The 24,793-nt window shown below is 52.3% G+C and overlaps 1 protein-coding gene and 1 pseudogene across 1 annotated transcript; one reads left to right on the top strand and one right to left on the bottom strand.

Moving 5' to 3' along the window:
- The first annotated feature begins 3,515 nt into the window (after window positions 1-3,515).
- Window positions 3,516-4,448, top strand: LOC135999339 (olfactory receptor 14A16-like). The gene has a single exon (XM_065652898.1). The coding sequence runs from the start codon at window positions 3,516-3,518 to the stop codon at window positions 4,446-4,448; it is 933 nt and encodes a 310-aa protein (XP_065508970.1).
- A 4,681-nt stretch (window positions 4,449-9,129) lies between these two features.
- Window positions 9,130-12,696, bottom strand: LOC135999338 (olfactory receptor 14J1-like; annotated as a pseudogene).
- Between the last annotated feature and the right edge of the window lie 12,097 nt (window positions 12,697-24,793).

Raw genomic sequence — 24,793 nt, 5'->3', positions numbered from 1 at the left:
AACTGGAGAGTGCAGGGCTCTGCCAAGGCAGGGGTCAGGACCTTGTGCACATGGTGTGGGATGCTGAGGGACCTGGGCTGCTCTGGCCCAGCAGCGCTGGGGAGGCTGCAGCAGTGTAGGAGTAGCCTGAGAGTGCTGGAAGGGTGGTTTCAGAGATGGTGGAGGTTTTCTTCATAGTGGGAAAGAGCACGAGAAAGAAATAATGGCACACAGTGCAGCTGGGAAGGTCCAGGCTGGACATGAGCAGCAAGGAATGTGAGTGGAAGGGCAGTGCTGTGGTGGAGCAGGTCACCCAGAGGCAGTCTGCATCAGCCCAAGGCTTTGTGCTTCAAGGAACAGCTGGGGAGGATGGAGAGAGATCAGCAAAGGAAGGAAGATGCTCAGACAAGAGCAAGGTGGGGCAGCAGGGGGGATGTCTCCAGCCTGCAGGGAAAGAGGTGCAGGGGATGCCACAGCATAGGACAGGCTGTCGTGGAGATGATCAAGGGATGTAAAGAGGCTGAAAGCCCCCACCAGACATGAGCTCCTTCTCCCCTTAGCGATGGCTGTTGTCTCCAGCTCTGATGCCTGTGAGGAGACACCTTGTCCTTACAGCGCAGGGGCCTCATGGCCTCCTTGTCCCCAGCCAGGAACTTGGGAGGTGTGGGACCATAGTCCTGCCCTTGGCCTTGCACAGCCCCACATCACACTGTCCCAGGAAGGGCCCTGGGCAACGTGGGAGGGACAGGATGTGCCTTCCCAGGGCTGGGGGTCAGGGCTTGGCCCTTTGGTTAATGAAACACATCCAGGTTTACTCAGCATCAGAGAGACCTTCACATTACTTGTCCTGACTTGTCATCTCAACCTCCAGTTTTCTTCTCTAACCAGACCCTGGGGTCATTTTCTCAGTAATGTTCCTCAGTGGGACCCATTAACATTACAAGAAACTTTGGAGTTTAAACCTGACTTGGACTTCTTGAGAGGTTTCTTCAACTTCCCCTCAGGGTTGATGTTCATGGTGTCAGCACCAAAGCCACCAGAGGGGTCATTAAAGCGCCTGGGGCTGCTCCTGTGCTGCTGAGCTGGGCTGGGCTCCTGGGACAGAGGGAGCTCATGGCAAGCGGCAGCGCTGCAGAGAGACAGCTCTGCCCAGGAGCAGCTCCTCTGCAAAGCGCAGCAGGGCTGAGGGCTCTGCCTGGGGATCTCAGGGAGACGAGCAAGGCAGAGAGAGATGAAAGGTGGTCAGGATGGGGAGGATGACTGAGAGCTCACAGAGGAGAAATCTTTGCAGCCCTTGCCATGGTAAGTCTCTGGGTGCAGGGCAATGCAGCTGTAGCTCCTGGAGGCATCTCCTCAAGTTAGCACAGGCACAGCTTGAGGGATCTGTAAGGAGGGGGCTGTTATCAGGCAATTTTGAACAGCTGTGTAGCTGGGTGAGCAGCCAGGGGTGCCCAGGGCTGTGCTGCAGAGCAGCGTCCCTGCACCCCAGGGCTGTGCCGGGGCAGGGACTCTGCCGCCTGCCAGGGTCAGCGCTCAGCCTGCCCGGGGAGATCCCCACGGTGCTGTGTGGAGAAGCTGTGGGGGGAAGGAGCGACCCTTATCAGGGCAGGAAAGGTGCTTGTGCTGTGGAGAGGCTGCTGTGTGGGTCAGGGCTGCTCACAGCTCCAGATCACACTCAGGATTTTTCCAAGTGGATGCCTCAAGCAGAAGATCAATGCAAGGATTACCAGAGAGATAGGGAGCTTTCCTGAGCCTGTCTTTTCAGTTTCCTATCCCAAGGGTTTGGGGGGTGCAGGAAAGGAAAAAAATGAAAATGAGCTCTCATGCTTAAACAAGTCACTGAGACTCCTGAACTGCAACTCAGAGTCATCAGTACATCTGCCAGAAGCCTCATAACATCCCTTCAGCTGCTGCTCTGCCTGTGCACAGCACCAGCATCACATTGGCTATTCCTGTCAGTCTTACTATGACCTGCCCTTTTCCCCAGTCTGTGAACAGGAAGATGCCCCCAGGCAGTGCCCTGTGAACAGGCAGGATCTGTAGGGCCAGGGTGAGGGCACAGAGGGTGGGATGGCCTGTGAGTGCTGACAGGGAAGAGACATGGGCAGGGAAACTGTTCCCAGGAGGAGAATCTCCAGGCAATAGGGAAATGATCAGAAATGAGAGGAAACTAAACTCAGAATTGTTATCGGAGAGAGAAGACAGAAAACTCCGTATGATCCCCGCAGAGCAGATCCCCCCTGTGAGCAGCCCCCTCGCCTCCTCTCCCACCCAGCAAAGCCTCTGCCCTCAGGGCCGGGGGCTCCAAGGCATGAAGCAGCTCCTGTGCAGCCAGAGCTCCAGTTCCCTCTGCAGAGCACAGGGGCTGAGAGCAGCTGCCCGGCAATGCTGGTGTGTGGGAGGTGGCTGCACAGCTGGGGAAGGGTGACGCTGTCTGAGTGCCCGGCTGCCTCTGCCCTGGCCTCTCTCACACCCACCCTCACCGCAGTTTCCTTCTTGCTCCACTGCTCTGGGTCACTGCTGGTGTGATCTGGTTCTTGCTGTCAGGCTCTCTGGGGATGGGAGTTTCAGCTGCAGAGTCACAGCCTGATCTTGTGGGTCCTTTCCTGCAGCTGCGTCCATGAGAACACGTGTCCCAGCTTTGCTCTGCCCTGTGGGGCTGTGGGCAATGCAGTCTGTGGGGCTGGGGAAAGAGCTGAGTCTCCCTGACTCAAATGCCATCATTAGGACACTTCGCTGTATGCTCAAGGTTTTCTTCCAATCCTGTCCTACAGCATCTTTGTGTTATCTGAACATAGAGAAACATAGAGATGCTATGACAGATAAAATGCTGTTGAGTTTATGAAATGAGCTGTGTGTATCCTGGGCTAGAAGTAGAGAGCTTCAACCTTAGGGAAGGGTGAGACGTGTCATAGTCTGGGGTGGATCCCTCTGCTCTCAGCAGTCCTGGTGGCTTTTCAGGGTGACATGGCAGTGTGATCACCATCTCAGAAAGGTGCCAGCCCAGGGCAGCTGGAGCAAGACAGAGGGACAGAGCAGCTGCCCTCACTCTGCACTGACCCACAGGCATCCTCTGGTCTCGCAGGACTCGCTCTGTTCTCCCTGAGTGCAGCAGAAATGCTGAGGGTTTCTGACACCCAAGAACACTCCCCAGGCTGTGAGAGGAGAAGGAGCTGTAGAAACACTAAACCTCTCAAACTCATTTTCTCAGGTCTGGGGGTACAGATGCTGACAGTCCCTTCTGCAGCAGCAGCGGTTCCATCTGACAAAGCTGAACCCCAGGACTGGCCCCTGCCCCACCCATCACACAGGGTCAGGCTGACTCCTCATGAGCCCCTGGGCAGAGACCCTGCTCTTCATTGCACACTCATCAAGCACCGACGAGGGCTCCAGCCAGGATGTTCTCCTGGAAAAAGAAAAGGGTCTCTTTGTGGGAGGGTCTGTGGGAAATGGCTTTGGTTTTTCCCAGAGAAGTCTCCCCTAAATTGTCACTGTCTTTTTCTCCTTGCACAGGTCCTCATGCCCACAGGCAGCAAATGTCCAACAGCAGCTCCATCACCCAGTTCCTCCTCCTGGCGTTCTCAGACACACGGGAGCTGCAGCTCTTGCACTTCTGGCTCTTCCTGGGCATCTACCTGGCTGCCCTCCTGGGCAACGGCCTCATCATCACCACCATAGCCTGTGACCAGCACCTCCACACCCCCATGTACTTCTTCCTGCTCAACCTCTCCCTCCTCGACCTGGGCTCCATCTCCATCACTGTCCCCAAATCCATGGCCAACTCTCTGTGGGATACCAGGGTCATTTCCTTTGCTGGATGTGCTGCCCAGGTCTTCTGTGTATGTTCCTTGTTTGCTGCAGAGTATTCCCTTCTCACCATCATGTCCTACGACCGCTACGTTGCCATCTGCAAACCCCTGCACTACGGGACCCTCCTGGGCAGCAGAGCTTGTGTCCACATGGCAGCAGCTGCCTGGGCCACTGGGTTTCTCGTTGCTCTGCTGCACACGGCCAATACATTTTCACTGCCACTGTGCAAGGGCAATGCCCTGGACCAGTTCTTCTGTGAAATCCCCCAGATCCTCAAGCTCTCCTGCTCAGATGCCTACCTCAGGGAAGTTTGGCTTCTTGTAGGTACTGTCTGTTTAACTTTTGGCTGCTTTGTGTTCATTGTGCTGTCCTATGTGCAGATTTTCAGGGCCGTACTGAGGATCCCCTCTGAGCAGGGACGGCACAAAGCCTTTGCCACGTGCCTCCCTCACCTGGCCGTGGTCTCCCTGTTTGTCAGCACTGGCATATTTGCCTACCTGAAGCCCCCCTCCATCTCCTCCCCATCCCTGGACCTGGTGGTGTCTGTTCTATACGCATTGGTGCCTCCAGCAGTGAACCCCCTCATCTACAGCATGAGGAACCAGGAGCTCAAAGATGCCCTGTGGAAACTCATATCTTACTGTTTTCTGAAACAATAAACTGCCCATCTGCTTCTGAATAGGAATTGTAATGTAACTAATTAGAGATCCAGCCTGTTATCTGTATTATATGTTATTGATTGTTTTTTTATTGTGATAATGTTGTCATCCCCTTTCTAATTCTCTGTCTGCTTTTCTTTCATAACCACTAGTGTAACTCAGGAGCCATGCTCTCTTTGCCTTTAAACGAAATAAATGTGTATGTAGTGACTTGTTATTCAATATATATCCTTCCTGCAAGGCCTTTTGGAGCTGCAGGGACAGTTCCTGTGTGCATGGGAGGAGGGGAAAAGAGTCCAGCCTGGCAGCCCTGCCAGGGAGCACCAGCGCTTGGCCTTCCAGAGCTGTTCTCGTTCCACTCCCACACTCTCCTTCTCATCCCTTGTGTTGGTGCAAGGCCTGAGTGCTCTGGCAGCCTGGTCACCGTCCTGCTGTGTGTCAGTCCTGTGAGCGCAGGCAGGGACAGGCCATGGGCACTGCTGTGACACAGCTGGCCTCCGTAACACTACTTCTATAAAGGAAAGTGATGTTCATAGGGCAGTGCCTGAGGGCTTAGGTCTTCTTCAAGTTCATCTTCAGGACATACACAAGAAAGCAGCCTGCAGGTTGAAACAGCAGTGTAGAGATAAACAGTGTGTGTGTGCAGGGCTGGGCACACAGCAGTGTCCTCTCACAGCCAGGCCTCCTGCCAGAGACCTGCAGGACCAGCAGAGCAGGGGCTGGGCTGTGCCCCTGTGCACTGGACACCCCGTGGAAGCTGCCCCAGGGCATCGTCATGGACTGGCCCCTCACAACCTCCCTTTCCAGCACTGGGCTGCTACACCAGATTGAGAATTTTTTCCTGAATGGGTAGGTCAGAAGTCCATGTTTGCATTGTTCAGATGAGATATGGGCATGCACATCATGTACATGAGGTGAGATGAACACGAGTGAGCAGAAATGCCATCAGCTATTCCTGGGAGTGCCAGGAAGGCCTGTGGGACAAACATTGAGGTCACTCACATTGGAAGTAACAGCCCATGGGAAACAACCCACTGGGATCTTCTTCCTTGAACTGAGGTCCCTGTGTCCATTCCTCATGACGTGGGACATCTCAGATGAGTGCAGAGCAGGGTGACACACCACAGGGCTGAGGTGCCTCCTGTCCCTTTGGAGTGGCAACAGGAGCCCATAGAGACACTGTGACTCCTGCCTCTGTGTGTAAAAGGGACAGACTCTGTCTCTGAACATCCCTGGGTGCAGAAGGAGTCCATGAGGCCAGCTCAGATGTGAACACCTCACAGAACCCTGACATTTCTGTGTGTGACTCCAGGAACAAACCCCAGTGGCCCAGTGAGATTCATCTCAGCTTCCCTGGATAGGATCATTGCAAGTTCTGCAGACTGCTATGTCACCCTTGCCCGTGATTCCATATTGTGCTCTCAAAAGTGCCGTAGAAACCAGAATGGATCTGGGGTCCTTAGAAAATGCAGACCTCAAACCCATCTTCAAGAAGAGCACAAACAGGAACTGGGAGAATAACAGGCTGGCCACCCTACCTCCCTCCCTGGGAAGGGGATGGGACATGTCCTCCTGCAGCCATTTCCAGGAACGTGAAGGACAAGGAAGGGATTGCTGAACACAAATGGACACGAGAAAGAAAGCCATGTTGGGTACTGGGTGTTTGCAAGGCCTCAGCCATGGTGTGCTTCTGGGCAGAGTGGTGCTGATGGGGCTCAAGAAGTGGATGCTGGGTGGGAAGTTGGCTGAACCATCAAGCCCAAATATCACCAGTGGTACAAAGTCCTCCATGAAGCCAGTTACCAGTGTCATCTCTCAGTGACCAGCACTTGGGCCAACACTGTTGAATGTCTTTATTCTCCCCTTCCATGATGTAACAGAGTGCACTTTCAGTGCCTTTGTGGATGGTGCAAAGCTGGGTGGAGGCCTCGAGTAACCTCCCCTGGTTCACCCTGCCCTGAGCAGGAGAGTGAGACAAGATGAGTGAGACAAGGGCTCTCTTCAGATCTTATTCTGTGATTTGAAATACTTTTTGCCTTGGAGAGGTTTCTGGAAGAAAATACGTAGAAGAATAGTAAAAACCAAAAGGCAGAAGTGGAGATATAGAAGTGTTAACATAAGTATAGCAGTTCCAGTGAGGAGTGCTTTTCACTCACATTGTTAGTAGGAAATATATTTGACAAATTTGAAAAAATGTGAGGAAGCGAGATGGGTGTCTAGGGCCTGTGGGAAAGAAGGGCAGGTGTAGGACCATGTAGAACACACTTCAGTCTTGGTTGGGTCCTGCGTGCTAAGGAGGGGGATGGATGGGTGTGGTATTATGAGGTCAGTTGTGTCTCGGTAACTCCTAATCCAGTAAGCAGCGTGTGGCTGTGAAGGGGACTGTGGGGTCAGTTCTGTCTCTGGAGGTGACAGCCCAGCAGCAGGGACATGGCTGGGAAAGAACCTCTGCCAAAGTACCCACAGGCCCTACCCAGGAAGAGCAGGAACAGGGCTGGGAAAGGGACTGTGCGGTCACACATACGAGACGAGCAATCGGGCCCAATCAGCATGGCTTTATGAAAGGCAGGTCCTGCTTGACCAACCTGATCTCCTCCTGTGACAAGGTGACCGGCTTAGCAGATGAGGGAAAGTCTGTTGTGGGGGAGTGAATCCGCCACACAGGCTGTGGATGTTGTGCACTTAGACGTCAGTAAAGCCTTTGACACCGTATCCCACAGCATCTCCTGGAGAAGCTGCAGCTCATGGCCTGGATGGTGTATCTGCGATGGATAAAGAACCGGCTGGAGGGCCGGGCCCAAAGAGTTCTGGTGAACGGAAACAAACCCAGTTGGTGGCCGGTCATGCGTGGTGTCACAGGGCTCAGTATTGGGGCCAGTTCTGTTTAATCTCTTTGTCAATGATCTGGACGAGGGGATCGAGTGCACCCTCAGTAAGCTTGCAGGTGACACCAAATTGGGTGGGAGTGTTGATCTGCTGGAGGGTGGGAAGGCCACACAGAGGGATCTGGACCGGAGGAAATGATGGACTGAGAACAATTGTATGAGGTTGCTGACCATGATGCCATATGGTGTGGAATATCTCTTTGGTCAGTTGGGGTCAGCTGTCCTGGCTTGGTCCCCTCCCACCCTTTAGCCACATCCAGCCCTCTGGTTTTTGGGGCAGACTGACAAACACCGAAGGCCTTGAGGCTGTGCCAGAACTGCTCAGCAACAACAAAAATGTCAGCATGTTCTCAAAGCTGTTTTGGCCACCAAGTAAAGCACAGCACAGCAGGGGAAGGAGTGTTGATCTGCTGGAGGGTCGGAAGGCCATACAGAGGGATCTGGATGAGCTGGATTGATGGGTTGAGGCCAGTTGTCTGAGGTTCAACAAGGCCAAGTCCCGGGTCCTGCACTTGGGTCACAACAACCCCATGAAGGCTCCGGGCTCAGGGAAGAGTGGCTGGAAAGCTGACCGACAGAAAGGGATCTGAGGGTGTTGACTGACAGCAGCTGAACAGGAGCCAGCGTGTGCCCAGGTGGCCAAAAAGGCCACCAGCATCCTGACGTGCACCAAGAATAGCACAGCCAGCAGTACCAGGGCAGTGATCATCCCCTCGTCCTCAGTGCTGGTGAGGCCCCACCTGGAATCCTGTGTTCAGTTTTGGGCCCCTCACTATAGGAAAGACCTTTACGTTCTGGAGCGAGTTCAGAGAAGGGCAATGGAGCTGGAGAAGAAGCTGGAGAAGAAGTCTTAGGAGGAGCGGCTGAGAGAGCTGGGGCTGTTTAGCCTGGAGAAAAGGAGGCTGAGGGGAGACCTTGTCACTGTCTATAACGGCCTGATAGGAGGTTGGAGCAGGGAGGGTGTTTGTGTCTTCTCCTGAGTAGCAAGTGATAGGGCAAGAGGAAATGGCCTCAAGTTGTGCCAGGGGAGCTTTAGATTGGATATTAGGAAAAAATTCTTCTTGGAAACGGTTGTCGGGCATTGGAACAGGCTGCCCAGGGAAGTCACGGGGTCACCATCCCTGTAGGTGTTTAAAAGGAGTTTAGATGAGGTTCTTAAGGGAGATGGTTTAGTTCTCGAGTCAGGTTATGGTTAGACTCGATGATCCTGAGGGTCTCTTTCCGCTGAAATGATTCTATGATTCTGTGATATCAACTGGATAATTCTTCTATCACTTCTTCTCAGTGCTCTTCATGTACCTGCCTCTTTGCCTACAGTGCTGAAACTTTTCTAATTAAGCACAGAAGTCTTGAATACTAGATGTAAATGATGGAAGCGACATGTCTTTATCAGTCTTGTCTGATACCTGCCAGTCCAGGCAAACACCTCAGGTATACTGGGGCCTCTCGAGGTTTGCACTGGGTGCTTATAGTGAGACCATGGAGCTCAGCCCGAAAACCTGAGAACTCCCCTCAAAACCAAATCAAACCAAAAACAACAACAAGAACAAAAAACCCCACACTCTTTTTTTCTCAGATGAAATGATTCAGTATTTCCAATAAAATGTCTGTGGAATTTCTATACTGCTAAAATATGAATTTTCAGAATGTATATGTAGTGTGGGAGTTGAAACATTGACCTTTCCCTGTGCTTGCATTGCCACAATTCTGTCTATCATGCTGTGTATTTAATCCCCCTGAACATCCAGGAGTTTCTACCTGTCCTTATTCAGCTCACGATGTCTGAAGTCATCTCTTCAGAAGCCTGTCTGGACATTTGCACTTTCCATTGCTCCCCAGAGGTTCTTCCTCCTCTCACTCTTTGCTCGTTCAGAGCCTCTCAGCTCTCTCCCTGCTTTGAGCTTCAGGCAGGTAAAGTCTTTCAGCAGTTGCTGTTGTACTCCCTATAGGCGACTCAATTATGGCAATGGACCTCACTGGAAACTACTTAATTTAACCATAGAACTGAGAAACATCATTAAGTTCTATTGTGTTTTCTTTTTTTTCTCCTTTCTTTGTTTCCTCTGATTAAAAATTCCCCGGTGCCTGTTTAATCCGGTTCTCTAAGGAAACATGAACTAATTCCTGCAAACAAGCTGTAACAATCAGGTGCAAACTTCCGTGCAGAATCTGATGTAAAGAAATGTGATGCAAATCCCAGCGGGCCAATGAGCAAAACAGGGAGTTTGGGGAGCTGATTAGAGATTTCCTGCTAACAATTTGAGTAGAGAAACAGTCTTCACAGGAACTGCTCTGTTTCTGTTGACACCTTTTAGGTCTCCTCCTCTGCCTCTTTTTTCTTTTTTTTTGTCTTATTCCTCCACCTATTCTGTCTTCCAAAACCTTTCCAAGGGGAAGATTCCTTGAATCACAGAGTAACTCAGGTTTGAACATCCTCTTGTCTCACTGTCCTGCTCAGGGCAGGGTGAACCAGGTGAGGTTGTCCAAGGCCTCTGCCCAGCTTTGCACCATCCACAAAGGAGCTGAAGGTTCACTCCGTCACCTCATTCAGGGGGAGAATAAAGACATTCACCAGTGCTGGCCCAAGTGCTGGTCCCTGAGGGATTCCACTGGTAACTGACTGCAGGGGGGGCTTTGTACCACTGGTGACATTTGGGCTTCATCATCCAGCCAGCTTCCCACCCAGCATCCACTTCTTGAGCCCACAGAGAACCAATCGCATTATAAGGACACCATGGGAAACCATGTCTGACACCTTGTGAAATTCTATGTGCACAACATGCCTTTCTTTCCCTGCCCATTTGGGTTCAGCAATCCCTTTCTTGTTTTCCAAGTGCCTGGACATGGCTGCAGGAGGACTTGTCCCACTCCCTTCCCATGGAAGGACACAGGCTGACCAGCCTGTAATTCTCACAGTTCTCATTGCTGCCCTTCTTGAAGACAGGTTTGACAACTGCCTTTTCCAAGGACCTCAGAACCCCTCTGATTGCTCTGGCAGGTTTCAGACCACAATTCAGACTCACAGGTAAGGATGACATAGCAGACAGGAGCACGTGAGATTGATCTGCCTGGGCCAGTGGCGTTTGTTCCTGGAGTCACACACAGAAATGTCAGGTTCTGTCAGGTGTCCACATCTGAGCCGGCCTCGTGGGCTCCTTATGCACCCAGGGATGTTCAGAGACAGAGTCTGTCCCTTTCACACACAGAGGCAGGAGTCACAGTGTCCCTCTGGCCTCCTGTTGCCACTCAAAGGGACGGGAGACACCTCAGCCCTGTGGTGTGTCACCCTGCTCTGCACTCATCTGAGATGTCCCACGTCATGAGGAATGGACACAGGGACATTGCTTAAAGGAAGCACATCCCAGTGCTGCATTTAGGCAGTTTCCATGGGATGTTACTCCCAACGAGAAATGACCTCAAGACCCTGTCTGTCCTACAGGCCAAAATGGAACCCACAGGAATAGCTCGTGGTGTTTCTGCTGACTCGGGTTCATCTCACCTCTCATGCATGATGTGCATGCTCACATCTCATCCGTATGATGCAACATGAACAGCTGAAATACTCATTCAGTGTCCCTCCATGGAGGGATAAAGAACCTCTCTGAGCTGGGGAGAGAGGAAATGTTGGTTGTGAGGGGCCAGTCCATGACGATGCCCTGGGGCAGCTTCCGCGGGGTGTCCAGTGCACAGGGGCACAGCCCAGCCCCTGCTCTGCTGGTCCTGCAGGTCTGTGGCAGGAGGCCTGGCTGTGAGAGGACACTGCTGTGTGCCCAGCCCTGCACACACACACTGTGCAGCTGTACACTGGTGTTTGCATCTGTGGCCACTTTCGTGGGCAAGTTTTTGAGAGAAGGTTTGTAAGAAGACCTAAGCCTTCCGGCACTGCCCTGAGGAGATCACTCTTCTTTATAGAAGTCCTGTTACAGAGGCCAGCTCTGTCACAGCAGTGCCCATGGCCTGTCCCTGCCTGCGCTCACAGGACTGACACACAGCAGGACGGTGACCAGGCTGCCAGAGCACTCAGGCCTTGCACCAACACAAGGGATGAGAAGGAGAGTGTGGGAGTGGAACGAGAACAGCTCTGGAAGGCCAAGCGCTGGTGCTCCCTGGCAGGGCTGCCAGGCTGGACTCTTTTCCCCTCCTCCCATGCACACAGGAACTGTTCCTGCAGCTCCAAACAGGCCTTGCAGGAAGGATATAGTGAAAAACAAGTCACTACAGGATGTTTTATTTTGTTTAAGAGAAAAGGAAAGCACAGCTCCTCATTTACACAGCCAGTGGTTAAAAAAGAAAAGCAGATAGAGATTTAGAAAGGGAATGACAATGTTATCACAATAAAAACCAACTTCAATAAAAACAGAAATTACAAGTGAGAGGCTGGACCTGTAACTAGTTACATTAAAACTACTATGTAGAAGGAGAGAAGCAGTTTATTGCTTCAGAAAACACTAAGATATGAGTTTCCACAGGGCATCCTTGAGCTCCTGGTTCCTCATGCTGTAGATGAGGGGGTTCACTGCTGGAGGCACCACTGAGTACAGAACAGACACCACCAGGTCCAGGGATGGGGACGAGATGGAGGGCGGCTTCAGGTAGGCAAACATGGCAGTGCTGATAAACAGGGAGACCACGGCCAGGTGAGGGAGGCACGTGGAAAAGGCTTTGTGCCATCCCTGCTCAGAGGGGATCCTCAGCACGGCCCTGAAGATCTGCACATAGGACAGCACAATGAACGCAAAACACCCAAATACGAGTAAGAGACTAACCAGAAGAAGACCAAGTTCCCTGAGGTACGAGTTTGAGCAGGAGAGCTTGAGGATCTGGGGGATTTCACAGAAGAACTGGTCCAGGGCATTGCCCTTGCACAGGGGCAGTGAAAATGTATTGGCCGTGTGCAGCAGAGCACTGAGAAACCCAGTGGCCCAGGCAGCTGCTGCCATGTGGACACAAGCTCTGCTGCCCAGGAGGGTCCCGTAGTGCAGGGGTTTGCAGATGGCAACGTAGCGGTCGTAGGACATGACGGTGAGGAGAGAATACTCTGCACCAAACAAGAAACATACAAAGAAGACCTGGGCAGCACATCCTGCAAAGGAAATGACCCTGGTATCCCACAGAGAGTTGGCCATGGATTTGGGTACAGTGGTGGAGATACAGCCCAGGTCGAGGAGGGCGAGGTTGAGCAGGAAGAAGTACATGGGGGTGTGGAGGTGCTGGTCACAGGCTATGGTGGTGATGATGAGGCCGTTGCCCAGGAGGGCAGCCAGGTAGATGCCCAGGAAGAGCCAGAAGTGCAAGAGCTGCAGCTCCCGTGTGTCTGTGAACGCCAGGAGGAGGAACTGGGTGATGGAGCTGCTATTGGACATTTGCTGCCTCTGGGCACGGGGCACTGTCACAGGAGGGAATAAAAGCGACATGTTAGGGGAGACTTCTCTGAGCAAAATCAAAGCCATTTCTCACACACCCTCCCCTGCTCCACACCCCCTTGTCCTTTTCCAGACCTCCCTTCGGGTCCGTGGCTGAGCCCTGGGTGGTGCTGGCTGGAGGTGCCGTGAAGGAGCAGGGCCTGTGCCCGCTGGCTGCCCAGGAGTCAGCCCTGCTCTGCAGCAGGGGTCATGGAACGGGGGGCAGGGGACGGACCTGGGGTTCAAAGTTGTCATCTGAAACTGCTGCTGGTGCAGAAGGGCCTGTCAGCATCTGCACTGTCACAGAGAATGGAACAGGATGGTAAAATGAAGTTTGAAATGTTTGGGGTTTTGACAGCTTTGCAGAATCACAGAATATTAGAGATTGTAAGGGACCTCGAAAGATCATGTAGTCCAATCATTGAACTCCCCTGGAGAGTGTTGTTGGGTGTCAGAAACCCTCAGCATTTCTGCTGCACTCAGAGAGAACAGAGCGAGTCCTGCGAGACCAGAGGATGCCTGTGGGTCAGTGCAGAGTGAGGGCAGCTGCTCTGTCCCTCTGTCTTGCTCCAGCTGCCCTGGGCTGGCACCTTTCTGAGATAGAGGCTGATCACACTGCCATGTTACCCTGAAAAGCCACCAGGCACTGCTGAGAGCAGAGGGATCCACCGCGGACCATGACATGTCTCACGCTTTCCTCAGGTCTCAGCACCCCACTTCTATCCCAGGACACACACGGCTCATTTCACAAACCAAACAGCATTTCTTCCATCATAGCATCTCTGCACTTCTGCATGGGGAATTCAGATAATGCTAACGTGCTATAGGACAGGTTTGCATCCTGGAGGGAAGTTCGCAACTTGGAAGAAAAACACTCAAGGAGACAGCCAAGGGTCCTAATGATGGCATTTGATTCAGGGAGACTCAGCTCATTCCCCAGCCCCACACACTGCATTGCCCACAGCCCCACAGGGCAGAGCAAAGCTGGGACACGTGTTCCCATGGACACAGCTGCAGGAAAGGACCCACAAGATCAGGCTGTGACTCTGCAGCTGAAACTCCCATCCCCAGAGAGCCTGACAGCAAGAACCAGATCACACCAACAGTGACCCAGAGCAGTGGAGCAAGAAGGAAACTGCGGTGAGGGTGGGTGTGAGAGAGGCCAGGGCAGAGGCAGCCGGGCACTCAGACAGCGTCACCCTTCCCCAGCTGTGCAGCCACCTCCCACACACCAGCATTGCCGGGCAGCTGCTCTCAGCCCCTGTGCTCTGCAGAGGGAACTGGAGCTCTGGCTGCACAGGAGCTGCTTCATGCCTTGGAGCCCCGGGCCCTGCGGGCAGAGGCTTTGCTGGGTGGGAGAGGAGGCGAGGGGGCTGCTCACAGGAGGGATCTGCACTGCAGGGGATCATATCGATTTTTCTGTGTTCTCCCTCTGATAACAATTCTGAGTTTAGTTTCCTCTCATTTCTGATCATTTCCCTGCTTCCTGGAGATTCTTCCCCTGGGAATAGTTTCCCTGTCCATGTCTCTTCCCTGTCAGCACTCACAGACCCCATCCCATGCTCTGTGCCCTCACCCTGGCCCTACAGATCCTGCCTGTTCACAGGGCACTGCCTGGGGGCATCTTCCTGTTTGCAGACTGGGGAAAAGGGCAGGTCAGAGTAAGCCTGACGAGTATAGCCAATGTGATGCTGGTGCTGTGCACAGGCAGAGCAGCAGCTGGAGGGATGTTATGAGGCTTCTGGCAGATGTGATGATTAATTGGAGTTGCAGTTCAGGAGTCACAGTGACTTGTTTAAGCATGAGAGCTCATTTTCATTTTATCCTTTCCTGCACCCCCCGCCCCTTGGAATAAGCAACTGAAAAGACAGGCTCAGGATAGCTCTTTATCTGTCTGGTAATCCTTGCATTGATCTTCTCCTTGAGGCATCCACTTGCAAAAAATCCTGGGGGTGATCTGTAGCTGTGAGCAGCCCTGACCCACACAGCAGCCTCTCCACAGCACAAGCACCTTTCCTGCCCTGATAGGGGTCCCTCCTTCCCCGCACAGCTTCTCCCCACAGCACCGTGGGGATCTCCCCGGGCAGGCTGAGCGCTGACCCTGGCAGGCGGCAGAGTCCCTGTCCCAGTACAGCCCTGGGGTGCAGGGACCCTGCTCTGCAGGACAGCCCTGGGCACCCCTGGGTGCTCACCCACCTTCACAGCTGTTCAACATTGCCTGCCAAGAGCCTCCTCCTCACACATCCCTCAAGCTGTGCCTGTGCTAACTTGAGGAGATGCCTCCAGGAGCTACAGCTGCATTGCCCTGCACCCAGAGACTTACCATGGCAAGGGCTGCAAAGATTTCTCCTCCAGTGAGCTCTCAGTCATCCTCCCCATCCTGACCACCTTTCATCTCTCTCTGCCTTGCTCGTCTCCCTGAGATCCCCAGGCAGAGCCCTCAGCCCTGCTGCGCTTTGCAGAGGAGCTGCTCCTGGGCAGAGCTGTCTCTCTGCAGCGCTGCCGCTTGCCATGAGCTCCGTCTGTCCCAGGAGTCCAGCCCAGCTCAGCAGCACAGGAGCAGCCCATGATGTCCCTTCCTCTGTCCCCTCTGGTCTCCCTCCCTCTGTCCCTGGGGCTCCAGGGGCACATCCTTTGAAACAACCTGAAGTAATCAGTGATGTTGATTCTCTCTCCTCTGCACAGACACTTCTTACCAGCATTGTATTCTTTCTATTAGAAAATAAATTGGTATGAGAATCATCTTTTCTTGTCCCATCATTAGACAGGACACCAGGAATATTACAGCAAAGGATCTAAATTCTCCAAGCTAGGGGAGGAATCTCTTCATCTGAATGAATTTAGGCATTATATTCTGCTTTTATACACTCAGGTCTAGAGAGACGTTCATCAATCTTTTGACCATGTCATGTCTGTGCTCTGAAGCAAAGCCTTTGCACCCATGGGCTCTTGGACACTTGGTACCAGGTTTCCATGGGGCAGGTCAGTGGTTTCCTGGTGCCACAGCTGGGGTGGTTCAGCCCAGATGTGAGGCAATGTCCTCAGCCAGGGACCTGACTGGCTGAGCTGGAGCTGTCAGTGTTGCAGACAGAGCTGTGACACGGATGGAATAAACTGCCAAGGCAGGGTGGCAGAAGTTAGTTCATCTGGTCTGCAAGGACAGCAGCCTCCAAGCACAGCAACAGTCCAGAGCAAAACTCAGTCTAGACCTGTAAGGCAATTCAAGGGCACCCTAATGAGTTGTTACTACTGCAGGAACAGTTAAAGGAGAAACAAAGACACCTTGTGGCCACTCATTGATTTAATAATGGAAAGAAGTTATATTCTCGGTGTCTCTGGTCCTCCATTTTCACCAGCAAGGTCTCCCAGGCCTCTGTGACTGAAGGCAGAACAACCAGCAGTGGATGGGGATCAAGTCAGGGGTCCCTGGAACTAACACAATCCTTTCCAGTCTATGGGACAGGAGGGGCAGCATCCCAGGAGCTGAGACAGCAGGACCATGTCACAGTGAGGCCACTCTCCACCTTCTTGGAAAGCTCATGGAGACTGGGGGGACTCCCTGACCACTGGCAGCTCTCACACATTGTGTGCACTTTTCAAAAATGGCCAATGGGTGAGCAGGGGAACTAAGGGCTGTGCCCCAGAACATGTCCACTGGGACCCCAATTCTGGGTGTCTGAAGGTGACAGGGTTTACCCAGGGCAGGTTGTGCCTGTCCATCCTCTTTGCTTTCTGTGAGGAAAGGACAGGGTTGCTGGACGTGGGGAGAGCAGTGGTGGTCTGTTACCTGGAAGTCAGCAAGGCATTCAGCATCATCCCCCACAATATTCTTGTGTCCAAGGTAGGATATTATGGTTTGTGTCAGTGTGTAAGTAGATGGGTAAAAAATAATCTGGATGGTCAGGCTTGGAAAGCTGCTATAGAAAGGGAGAAACTTTCCAATCCTGAGGACAGTCAAGCACTGGAAGCTGTTTCCCAGGGGTGCGCATCCACTCTGTCCCAGAAAGTGACCAAGATGTGTTTGGATAAAGCCCTGAGTTATCTGATCTGACTGTGCTTTGAATGGGAGGTTGGTCAAGACACCTCCCAAGGTTCCATCCAGCCTGAATGATGCTGTCCTTTCATCCCCTTCATGTTTTCAATTTAGGGACAGCTCTCAGGTTCTCTCTGACCACAGGAATAATTCACATGAGGTGCAGGGCTGCTTTACAAGTGCCCCCAAACAGCCCTGACCACATCTTGTGCATCCCTTTTCCTTTGCCCCCATCCAAGTTCTTCTTTTTTGCTGTCCTCATGCCCACCTTGTTGATCCTTTCAGAGCAGGTTGCTCAACAGGTGTCAGCAAGGGCAGATGAAGGGAGCTCAGAACTCCAGTCTCTGCTGCACCATTGGAACTTCAGAGACTGGAAATGCAGGTGACGGTGTGTGTCAGGGCACACCACATAAACATTCTGGCTTCCTTTCTGCCTTTGCACTGACCTGAGATCTGTTCCTTGGCCTTCTTTGGCTAAAAAAGAAATAAAACTGCCCTATGTCACCTCCCCTCACACCAGAAAAAAGGGGGAAAAATTATGGAAGAGGGGTGATTTAAGAGCAATTCTGTCCTAGGAAGTACTTTTTAAATTATAAATCTGGTAGAAGTGAGAGAAAAAGCTCTTAAAAAGAACTCCATGCAAGAGGTCAGCTACTGAGATGTAGCAGCTGTTTTGAGAAGCAAGAATGACTGATAGGAATGAAATTAAAAAACTTTAGTTCATCATCATCATCATCAGGAATAAGGAACTCCCTGTTATTCTTATTAGTGATTGTACCACTTTTCAAAAACATCCTTGAGATTGTCTCTATTTTTCGCTGGCTCCAAAACTGAGCCTGCTCAGATTTTGAAAGGACTGCTTGAAATCTCTGCAACCCAAATCTCTACAACTGTCTCTCATTGAAGGTCTTTTACCCCAGAAAGGGGAAAACTCCCAATGCAGGCACCAAACCAGTGCCCAACCTGCCTGGAGAGCCAGGTGAGTGGTGCCACACAGCAGCCGACCGCGGGGGAAGCTGGAGGTGATGGGAATTGAAATGGTTTTGACTCAAATTATAATTTAGGTTGGAAAAGACCCTTAAGGCCATAAAGTCCAATCGTAAATACGACTCTGCCAAGCCCACCCATTACACCATATCCCTAAGCGCCATGTCTACACATCTTTTCAATACCTTCAGGGATGGAAGCTCCAATCCTGAGCTGGCAGGACAACACTGTCTGCAGTTACACATAAGATACCTGTCATGGCTGTGACTTCAGAGTTTCTCACACCCTTCACTGAGCAGGGCAGGTGTTGGGAGATGGGCGCACACTTCAGTTTCCAGATGCCAGGACAGAGCCCAAGCCATCCTGCCCTTGGCCTCTGGCATCCCTTTTCTTGAGATGCAAAGCTGCTGGGCCTTCTGTGGATAATCATGTTAAGAGGCATCAATAATCATTCAAATCTTTGTGTAATTTCTCTAAGAGTGTCAGTATTAAAAATAATAATAATTAAAAAAATAGAAAAGGGTTCATCTGCCTACATATAAATACCTGCAACACAGCAGTCTGCATCTGTGGTAGCCCCACTGCCAGTGCCAATCCAATAGGTATTTGCAGTATACGGCACGACACCCCATCCATAAGTACATATCTAAGTGGTTCAGATGAAGGGTGGTCTGGCAAAAATCACCCTGTTCCTCCCCAGGTGCACGGACACTGCTCATGTGCCTCTGCAGAGAGTGGCAGAAGCTGGATGCCCTTCTTGGGACAGACTCCTTCCAGGAAAGACACAGCAATGGGAGTAACTCCTCAGGTCTTCATGGCATTTCACTTGGCATCAGTTTTTATATATTTGTTTTTTTCCTGAGACTACTCTTTCTGCACAAATGCTCACAAAAAGACACCCATTTAGTAAAACATGGTCATAAAGGTGCTGTTATGGACAAGAAACCTCATCATGAGCTCTGGAGGGAGGGAGGAAGATTATAACAAGCACCAGGAAGAACCAAGGAGCTCAAGGCCTCTTCTGAAGAGTGAGAGCCCTGAGCAGCAGTGAGCGGCCATGTGTGGTGTGGGACGGTCAGGGGATGTGAGGTAGAAAAGGGTGGTGGCTGATGAATTCAGCAAATCCTTACGACCATGTCTGAGCCTGCAAGTGGGATGTGGCTGATGTCTGCGGGTGGAGGAGGAATAGGAGAAAGACTTTGGGGGATCCTGGAAAGAAGGCAGGCTTCTCTTGGACTAGTCATATATGGCAGTGACATTTGCATGCTGTGGGCATGGCTGTGCCTGGGAGATGGGGAATGGCTGCTGCTGGGGGTGGCTGTGCTCAGGCATGGCCCATGAGCTGACCTTCCTCTGCTCCTCTCTTGCACTGCCCACACTTGGATGGTCCTCAGGAATCATCCATGAGCCCGGAGGAAGCACCAACCTCCTGGAGTGTTGGCCCATTACTGGAGGACAAGAGTGAAAGATTTGTGAGACACATGGGAGTGCAGGAAGAGACGGGTCTATGTGTAGTAGTAAATGTGTTAAAGAAGAAGACCTAAAGACCATTGGCTGATCGTGCTAATGTGGAATAGGTTGATTTTTCTTTTTTATTTTCGGGCAGCAGAAGAAGGAACGTGTGCTTTCAGTGCTGGGGCATGGATCCAAAGAGCGGATTCAAGCAAGTTTGGGACCGGGACAGCTCAGGTGATTGGTGACCATTGCAGGTCTATGAAAGAAGTTGCATGGGTTTGGGAGACCTCATAGGCATTGCCAAACCCTCAGAAAACCAGAGCCTTGTGGTAAAAGTAACAGCACTTGCACCAAACCCACACCCAAACCACAAATACCCTCCCAGTGACCACAGGCAGAGCCTTGAGAAACATTTGACTGAAAGGGTCTCCTTTGCCAGGCCCTGGGGGTCAGGGCTTGGCCATTCTGATGCTAAACAACCATGAAGGGCTGACAGGGCACCAGAGCCACCTCCACATCGCCTTTACCACCTCTGACCATTGTCTCCAGGCTTTTCCTTCAGCAGCCTCCAGGGACAGGGACTGCTTGTGTCAGCGATGGCCCCTCGTGGGGTCCCAAACACCCTCAGAAACTTGGGGTTTGTTTCTGCCTTTCACTTCATCAGAGGTTTGTTCATTCTTTCAGTAGCTGCAGTTCAGGACCATGGCAGCAGAGGGCTCGTTAACATCCAAAATGAGCTTATAAGCCAAGGCTCTCTGCAGCACTTGCCTAAAGGCGTCAAGTCTGGTGTGGATGATTAGAGATATTTCAGAACTGTAGCCAAACAGAGAGCATTTCCATAACAAATACTAATTAAGCCAAATTTCTTTTATTTCTGTCCCCCTCCCAATGCCCTCTTTTCCAGAACAGCTAGTATCAACAATTTCCAATAAATATTGATCTAGAGAATCTTCTGATAAAGACTGAATGTGTCAGAAAGTTGGGTGCCTGACGCACCACTTGAGCGAGGAGACAGGACAGGACACCTCAAGAGGAATCACACAACTCTGGACCAAGAGGTGGGTGTTCCTGGGAATCTGAGGTGCCACAGCACAGTGATACTTGTGTTCAGGGAGCCGGTCAAGTGACCCATCTCCTTTTCTCTAATGGTGTTTGAGTTTGCTCAGGTAACTCCTGACTTGAGCCCCATCCACTCCTGGCTGTTCTCCAGACTCCTGCCTTCAGGAACAAAGTCCCAGGAGACCTTGCTGGTGAAGATGGAGGCAAAGAAGCCATGAAGTACATCGGTCCTGTCTGATTCGACTCTTACGAAGTTCAGCAGCAGGCCCACGTTTGCCCTGTCTATTCTTTTACTATAAGGAAGCTGTGTCAGCTCATCTTGCTGCCCTCAGCCTCCCCTGCAGGTATCAAGTCCAGGGCAGCTTTGGCATCATCCCCACGTCCATGGACAAGGATTCTAAATTCCTCCTTTACAGCTTGACCTGATCCACCTCCCATGTGCTGCCTTTTTGCCCTGGAGCTCCGTCTGGTCAGACAAGCAGCCTCATGACATAAAGTCTTCTTTTCAGAGGTACTTGGAGAGATCATTCTTGTGCTTGGAGCAGGCTGTCCTGTAAGGCTTCTCGGATTTCCTGAGCTCCTTCACCCTTCAGACCTACTTCCATGTCACCACCTTTATTGGCCACCATCCCCCAGTATGTCCGTGTCTTCTTCTCTGGAGCCCACCAGCCTGTGCTCTGCTGCTGGTCTTCCTCCCTCCCCTCTGGTGCCTGGAATCCCACTGTTCCCTGGTCAGCACAGCCAAGGTGGACACTGATGTTCACATCCCTCACCAGCTCTTCTTTGTTTCCCAGTTCCAGATCCATATGAGCATCACCCTTGTTGTCCCACCAGGCAGCCACGTTAAGAAGTTGGCCCAAGATCCTCTGGACTGTTGGCACCTGCCGCTTTGCCTGGCCAGTGAATGTCAGGGCAATTAAAGTTCCCCATAGGAACCTGCTCATTGACTGGAGACTTCCTCAGGTTGCTGACAGAAGATCTTTTCCATTTCTTCCCCATGATCAAGTAGTTTGTAACATCCAACACTTTATCACCCTGTATTGGGTTTACATGGCAAAGTCTTGGAACTGGGGTGAGTGTGGGTGTGCTACAGTTGTCACCTCTCTGAGAAGACAACAGGAGTTTGATGTCAGACAGAGCCGATATGAGCTGGCTCCAAGATGGACCCACTCCTTGCCAAATCTGAGCCACTCAGGGATGCTGGCAGCACCTCTGTGATATTGTATTTGAGAAAGGGTAAAAAACGCTGCACAACAGCAGGTGGGAGAGAGTAGGGAGGAAATGTGAGAGAAAAAACACTGCAAACACCAAGGTCATATCCCATAGGACCCAAGTAAGTCCCTCAGCAGGCCAAAGCCTGCTCTCCTGAAATCCTGCTCTTTGCCTTGTTATCATCTTCCAGGAGCCTCAACTCCACTTTCCCATCCCTGACTGTTCCATCCCTGACCAACCCTTTCTGGTTTGTAAGTGTGAAGTCCCACAGGGCACCTCACCTCACTGACTCCTCAGTCACCCGTGTCAGGAAGATGTTGTCCATGAGCTCCAAAACCCTCCTGCATGGCTGGTACCTTGCAGATATTGAGATATCTTAGGTTTGCCATGAGGACACGGCCCTGGAAACATGAGGCTTCTTTCATTTGTCTGAAGGAGGCCTCATCTAATTCCTCTTCCTCATCAGTGAGTCAGTAGCTGATGTCCACCCACCACAGCATTGCCCATGTCGTTCTGCCCTCTCACGCTGACTCCTCAACTTTCAGCTGATATTCTCTGTCCCCAGGCAGAGCTCCACACATTCCTGATGTTCTCCCACATGAAGGGAAACTTCCCCTCTAAGTCCAGACCTTTGGCATTACGAGCACTAGCCCCCCAAGACCGCAAAGTTTCTCCTGCAGGTGATATTCGTAGTGTCCTGTAACTCCTCATGATGTTATCTTGGGATAGACGCTCTCATCAGGATAAACCATCTGCATGTAAACACTAACAGCTGGAGCTTCTTCTCCCCTTGGCTGTGGCTGTTGTCTCCAGCTCTGATGCCTGTGAGGAGACACCTTGTCCTTACAGCACAGGGGCCTCATGGCCTCCTTGTCCCCAGCCAGGAACCTGGGAGGTGTGGGACCATAGTCCTGCCCTTGGCCTTGCACAGCCCCACATCACACTGTCCCAGGAAGGGCCCTGGGCAACGTGGGAGGGACAGGATCTGCCTTCCCAGGGCTGGGGGTCAGGGCTTGGCCCTTTGATTAATGAAACACATCCAGGTGTACTCAGCATCAGAGAGACCTTCACCTTGCTTTTCCTGACCTGTCATCTCTGCCTCCAGTTTTCTTCTCTAACCAGACCCTGGGGTCAGTTCCTCAGTAGTGTTCCTCAGGGAAACCCAGTAACATTACAAGAAACTTTGGAGTTTGAATCTGACTTGGACTTCTTGAGAGGTTTCTTCAGCTTCCTCCAGGGTCTGAGGTTCATGGACTCAGCAGCAAACCCACCAGAGGGGTCATTAAAGCGCCTTGGGCTGCTCCTGTGCTGCTGAGCTGGGCTGGGCTCCTGGGACAGAGGGAGCTCATGGCAAGCGGCAGCGCTGCAGAGAGACAGCTCTGCCCAGGAGCAGCTCCTCTGCAAAGCGCAGCAGGGCTGAGGGCTCTGCCTGGGGATCTCAGGGAGACGAGCAAGGCAGAGAGAGATGAAAGGTGGTCAGGATGGGGAGGATGACTGAGAGCTCACAGAGGAGAAATCTTTGCAGCCCTTGCCATGGTAAGTCTCTGGGTGCAGGGCAATGCGGCTGTAGCTCCTGGAGGCATCTCCTAAAGTTAGCACAGGCACAGCTTGAGGGATCTGTAAGGAGGGGGCTGTTATCAGGCAATTTTGAACAGCTGGGTGAGCAGCCAGGGGTGCCCAGGGCTGTCCTGCAGAGCAGCGTCCCTGCATTCCAGGGCTGTGCCGGGGCAGGGACTCTGCCGCCTGCCAGGGTCAGCGCTCAGCCTGCCCGGGGAGATCCCCACGGTGCTGTGGGGAGAAGCTGTGGGGGGAAGGAGCGACCCGTATCAAGGCAGGAAAGGTGCTTCTGCTGTTAAGGGGTGCTGTGTGGGTCAGAGCTGCTCACAGCTCCAGATCACCCTCAGGATTTTTCCAAGTGGATGCCTCAAGCAGAAGATCAATGCAAGGATTACCAGAGAGATAGGGAGCTTTCCTGAGCCTGCCTTTTCAGTTTCCTATCCCAAGGGTTTGGAGGGTGCAGGAAAGGAAAAAAATGAAAATGAGCTCTCATGCTTAAACAAATCACTGAGACTCCTGAACTGCAACTCAGAGTCATCAGTACATCTGCCAGAAGCCTCATAACGTCCCTTCAGCTGCTGCTCTGCCTGTGCACAGCACCAGCATCACATTGGCTATACCCGTCAGTCTTAGTCTGACCTGTCCTTTTCCCCAGTCTGCAAACAGGAAGATGCCCCCAGGCAGTGCCCTGTGAACAGGCAGGATCTGTAGGGCCAGGGTGAGGGCACAGAGGGTGGGATGGTCTGTGAGCACTGACAGGGAAAAGACATGGACAGGGAAACACCTCCCAGGAGGAAAATCTCCAAGCAGCAGGGAAATTATCAGAAAGGAGAGGAAACTAACCCCGGAATTGTTATGGGAGGGGGAACACAGAAAACTCCGTATGATCCCCGCAGTGCAGACCCCTCCTGTGAGCAGCCCCCTCGCCTCCTCTCCCACCCAGCAAAGCCTCTGCCCTCAGGGCCGGGGGCTCCAAGGCATGAAGCAGCTCCTGTGCAGCCAGAGCTCCAGTTCCCTCTGCAGAGCACAGGGGCTGAGAGCAGCTGCCCGGCAATGCTGGTGTGTGGGAGGTGGCTGCACAGCTGGGGAAGGGTGACGCTGTCTGAGTGCCCGGCTGCCTCTGCCCTGGCCTCTCTCACACCCACCCTCACCGCAGTTTCCTTCTTGCTCCACTGCTCTGGGTCACTGTTGGTGTGATCTGGTTCTTGCTGTCAGGCTCTCTGGGGATGGGAGTTTCAGCTGCAGAGTCACAGCCTGATCTTGTGGGTCCTTTCCTGCAGCTGTGTCCATGGGAACACGTGTCCCAGCTTTGCTCTGCCCTGTGGGGCTGTGGTCAATGCAGTGTGTGGGGCTGGGGAATGAGCTGAGTCTCCCTGAATCAAATGCCATCATTAGGACACCTGCATATCTCCTGGGGGTTTCCATAGATGCTCTGAACTACCCTCCACGATGCAAACCTGTCCTACAGCATCTGTGTGTTATCTGAGAGCCCCATGGAGGAGCACAGAGATGCTGTGACAGAGAAAATGCTGTTGGGTTTGTGAGATGAGCAGTTTCTTGGCTGAACGTGTGATGCTGAGACGTTAGGAGAGGGTGAGACGTGTCTGAGGTGGGTCCCTCTGCTCTCAGCAGTCCCGGTGGCTTTTCAGGATAACATGGGAGTGTGATCACCCTGCATCTCAGAAAGGTGCCAGCCCAGGGCAGCTGGAGCAAGACAGAGGGACAGAGCAGCTGCCCTCACTCTGCATGACCCAC

This window comes from Caloenas nicobarica, chromosome 28 (genome assembly GCF_036013445.1).
Source record: "Caloenas nicobarica isolate bCalNic1 chromosome 28, bCalNic1.hap1, whole genome shotgun sequence".
Lineage (NCBI taxonomy): Eukaryota > Metazoa > Chordata > Aves > Columbiformes > Columbidae > Caloenas > Caloenas nicobarica.
This window is presented reverse-complemented; position numbering and strand designations above follow the sequence as displayed.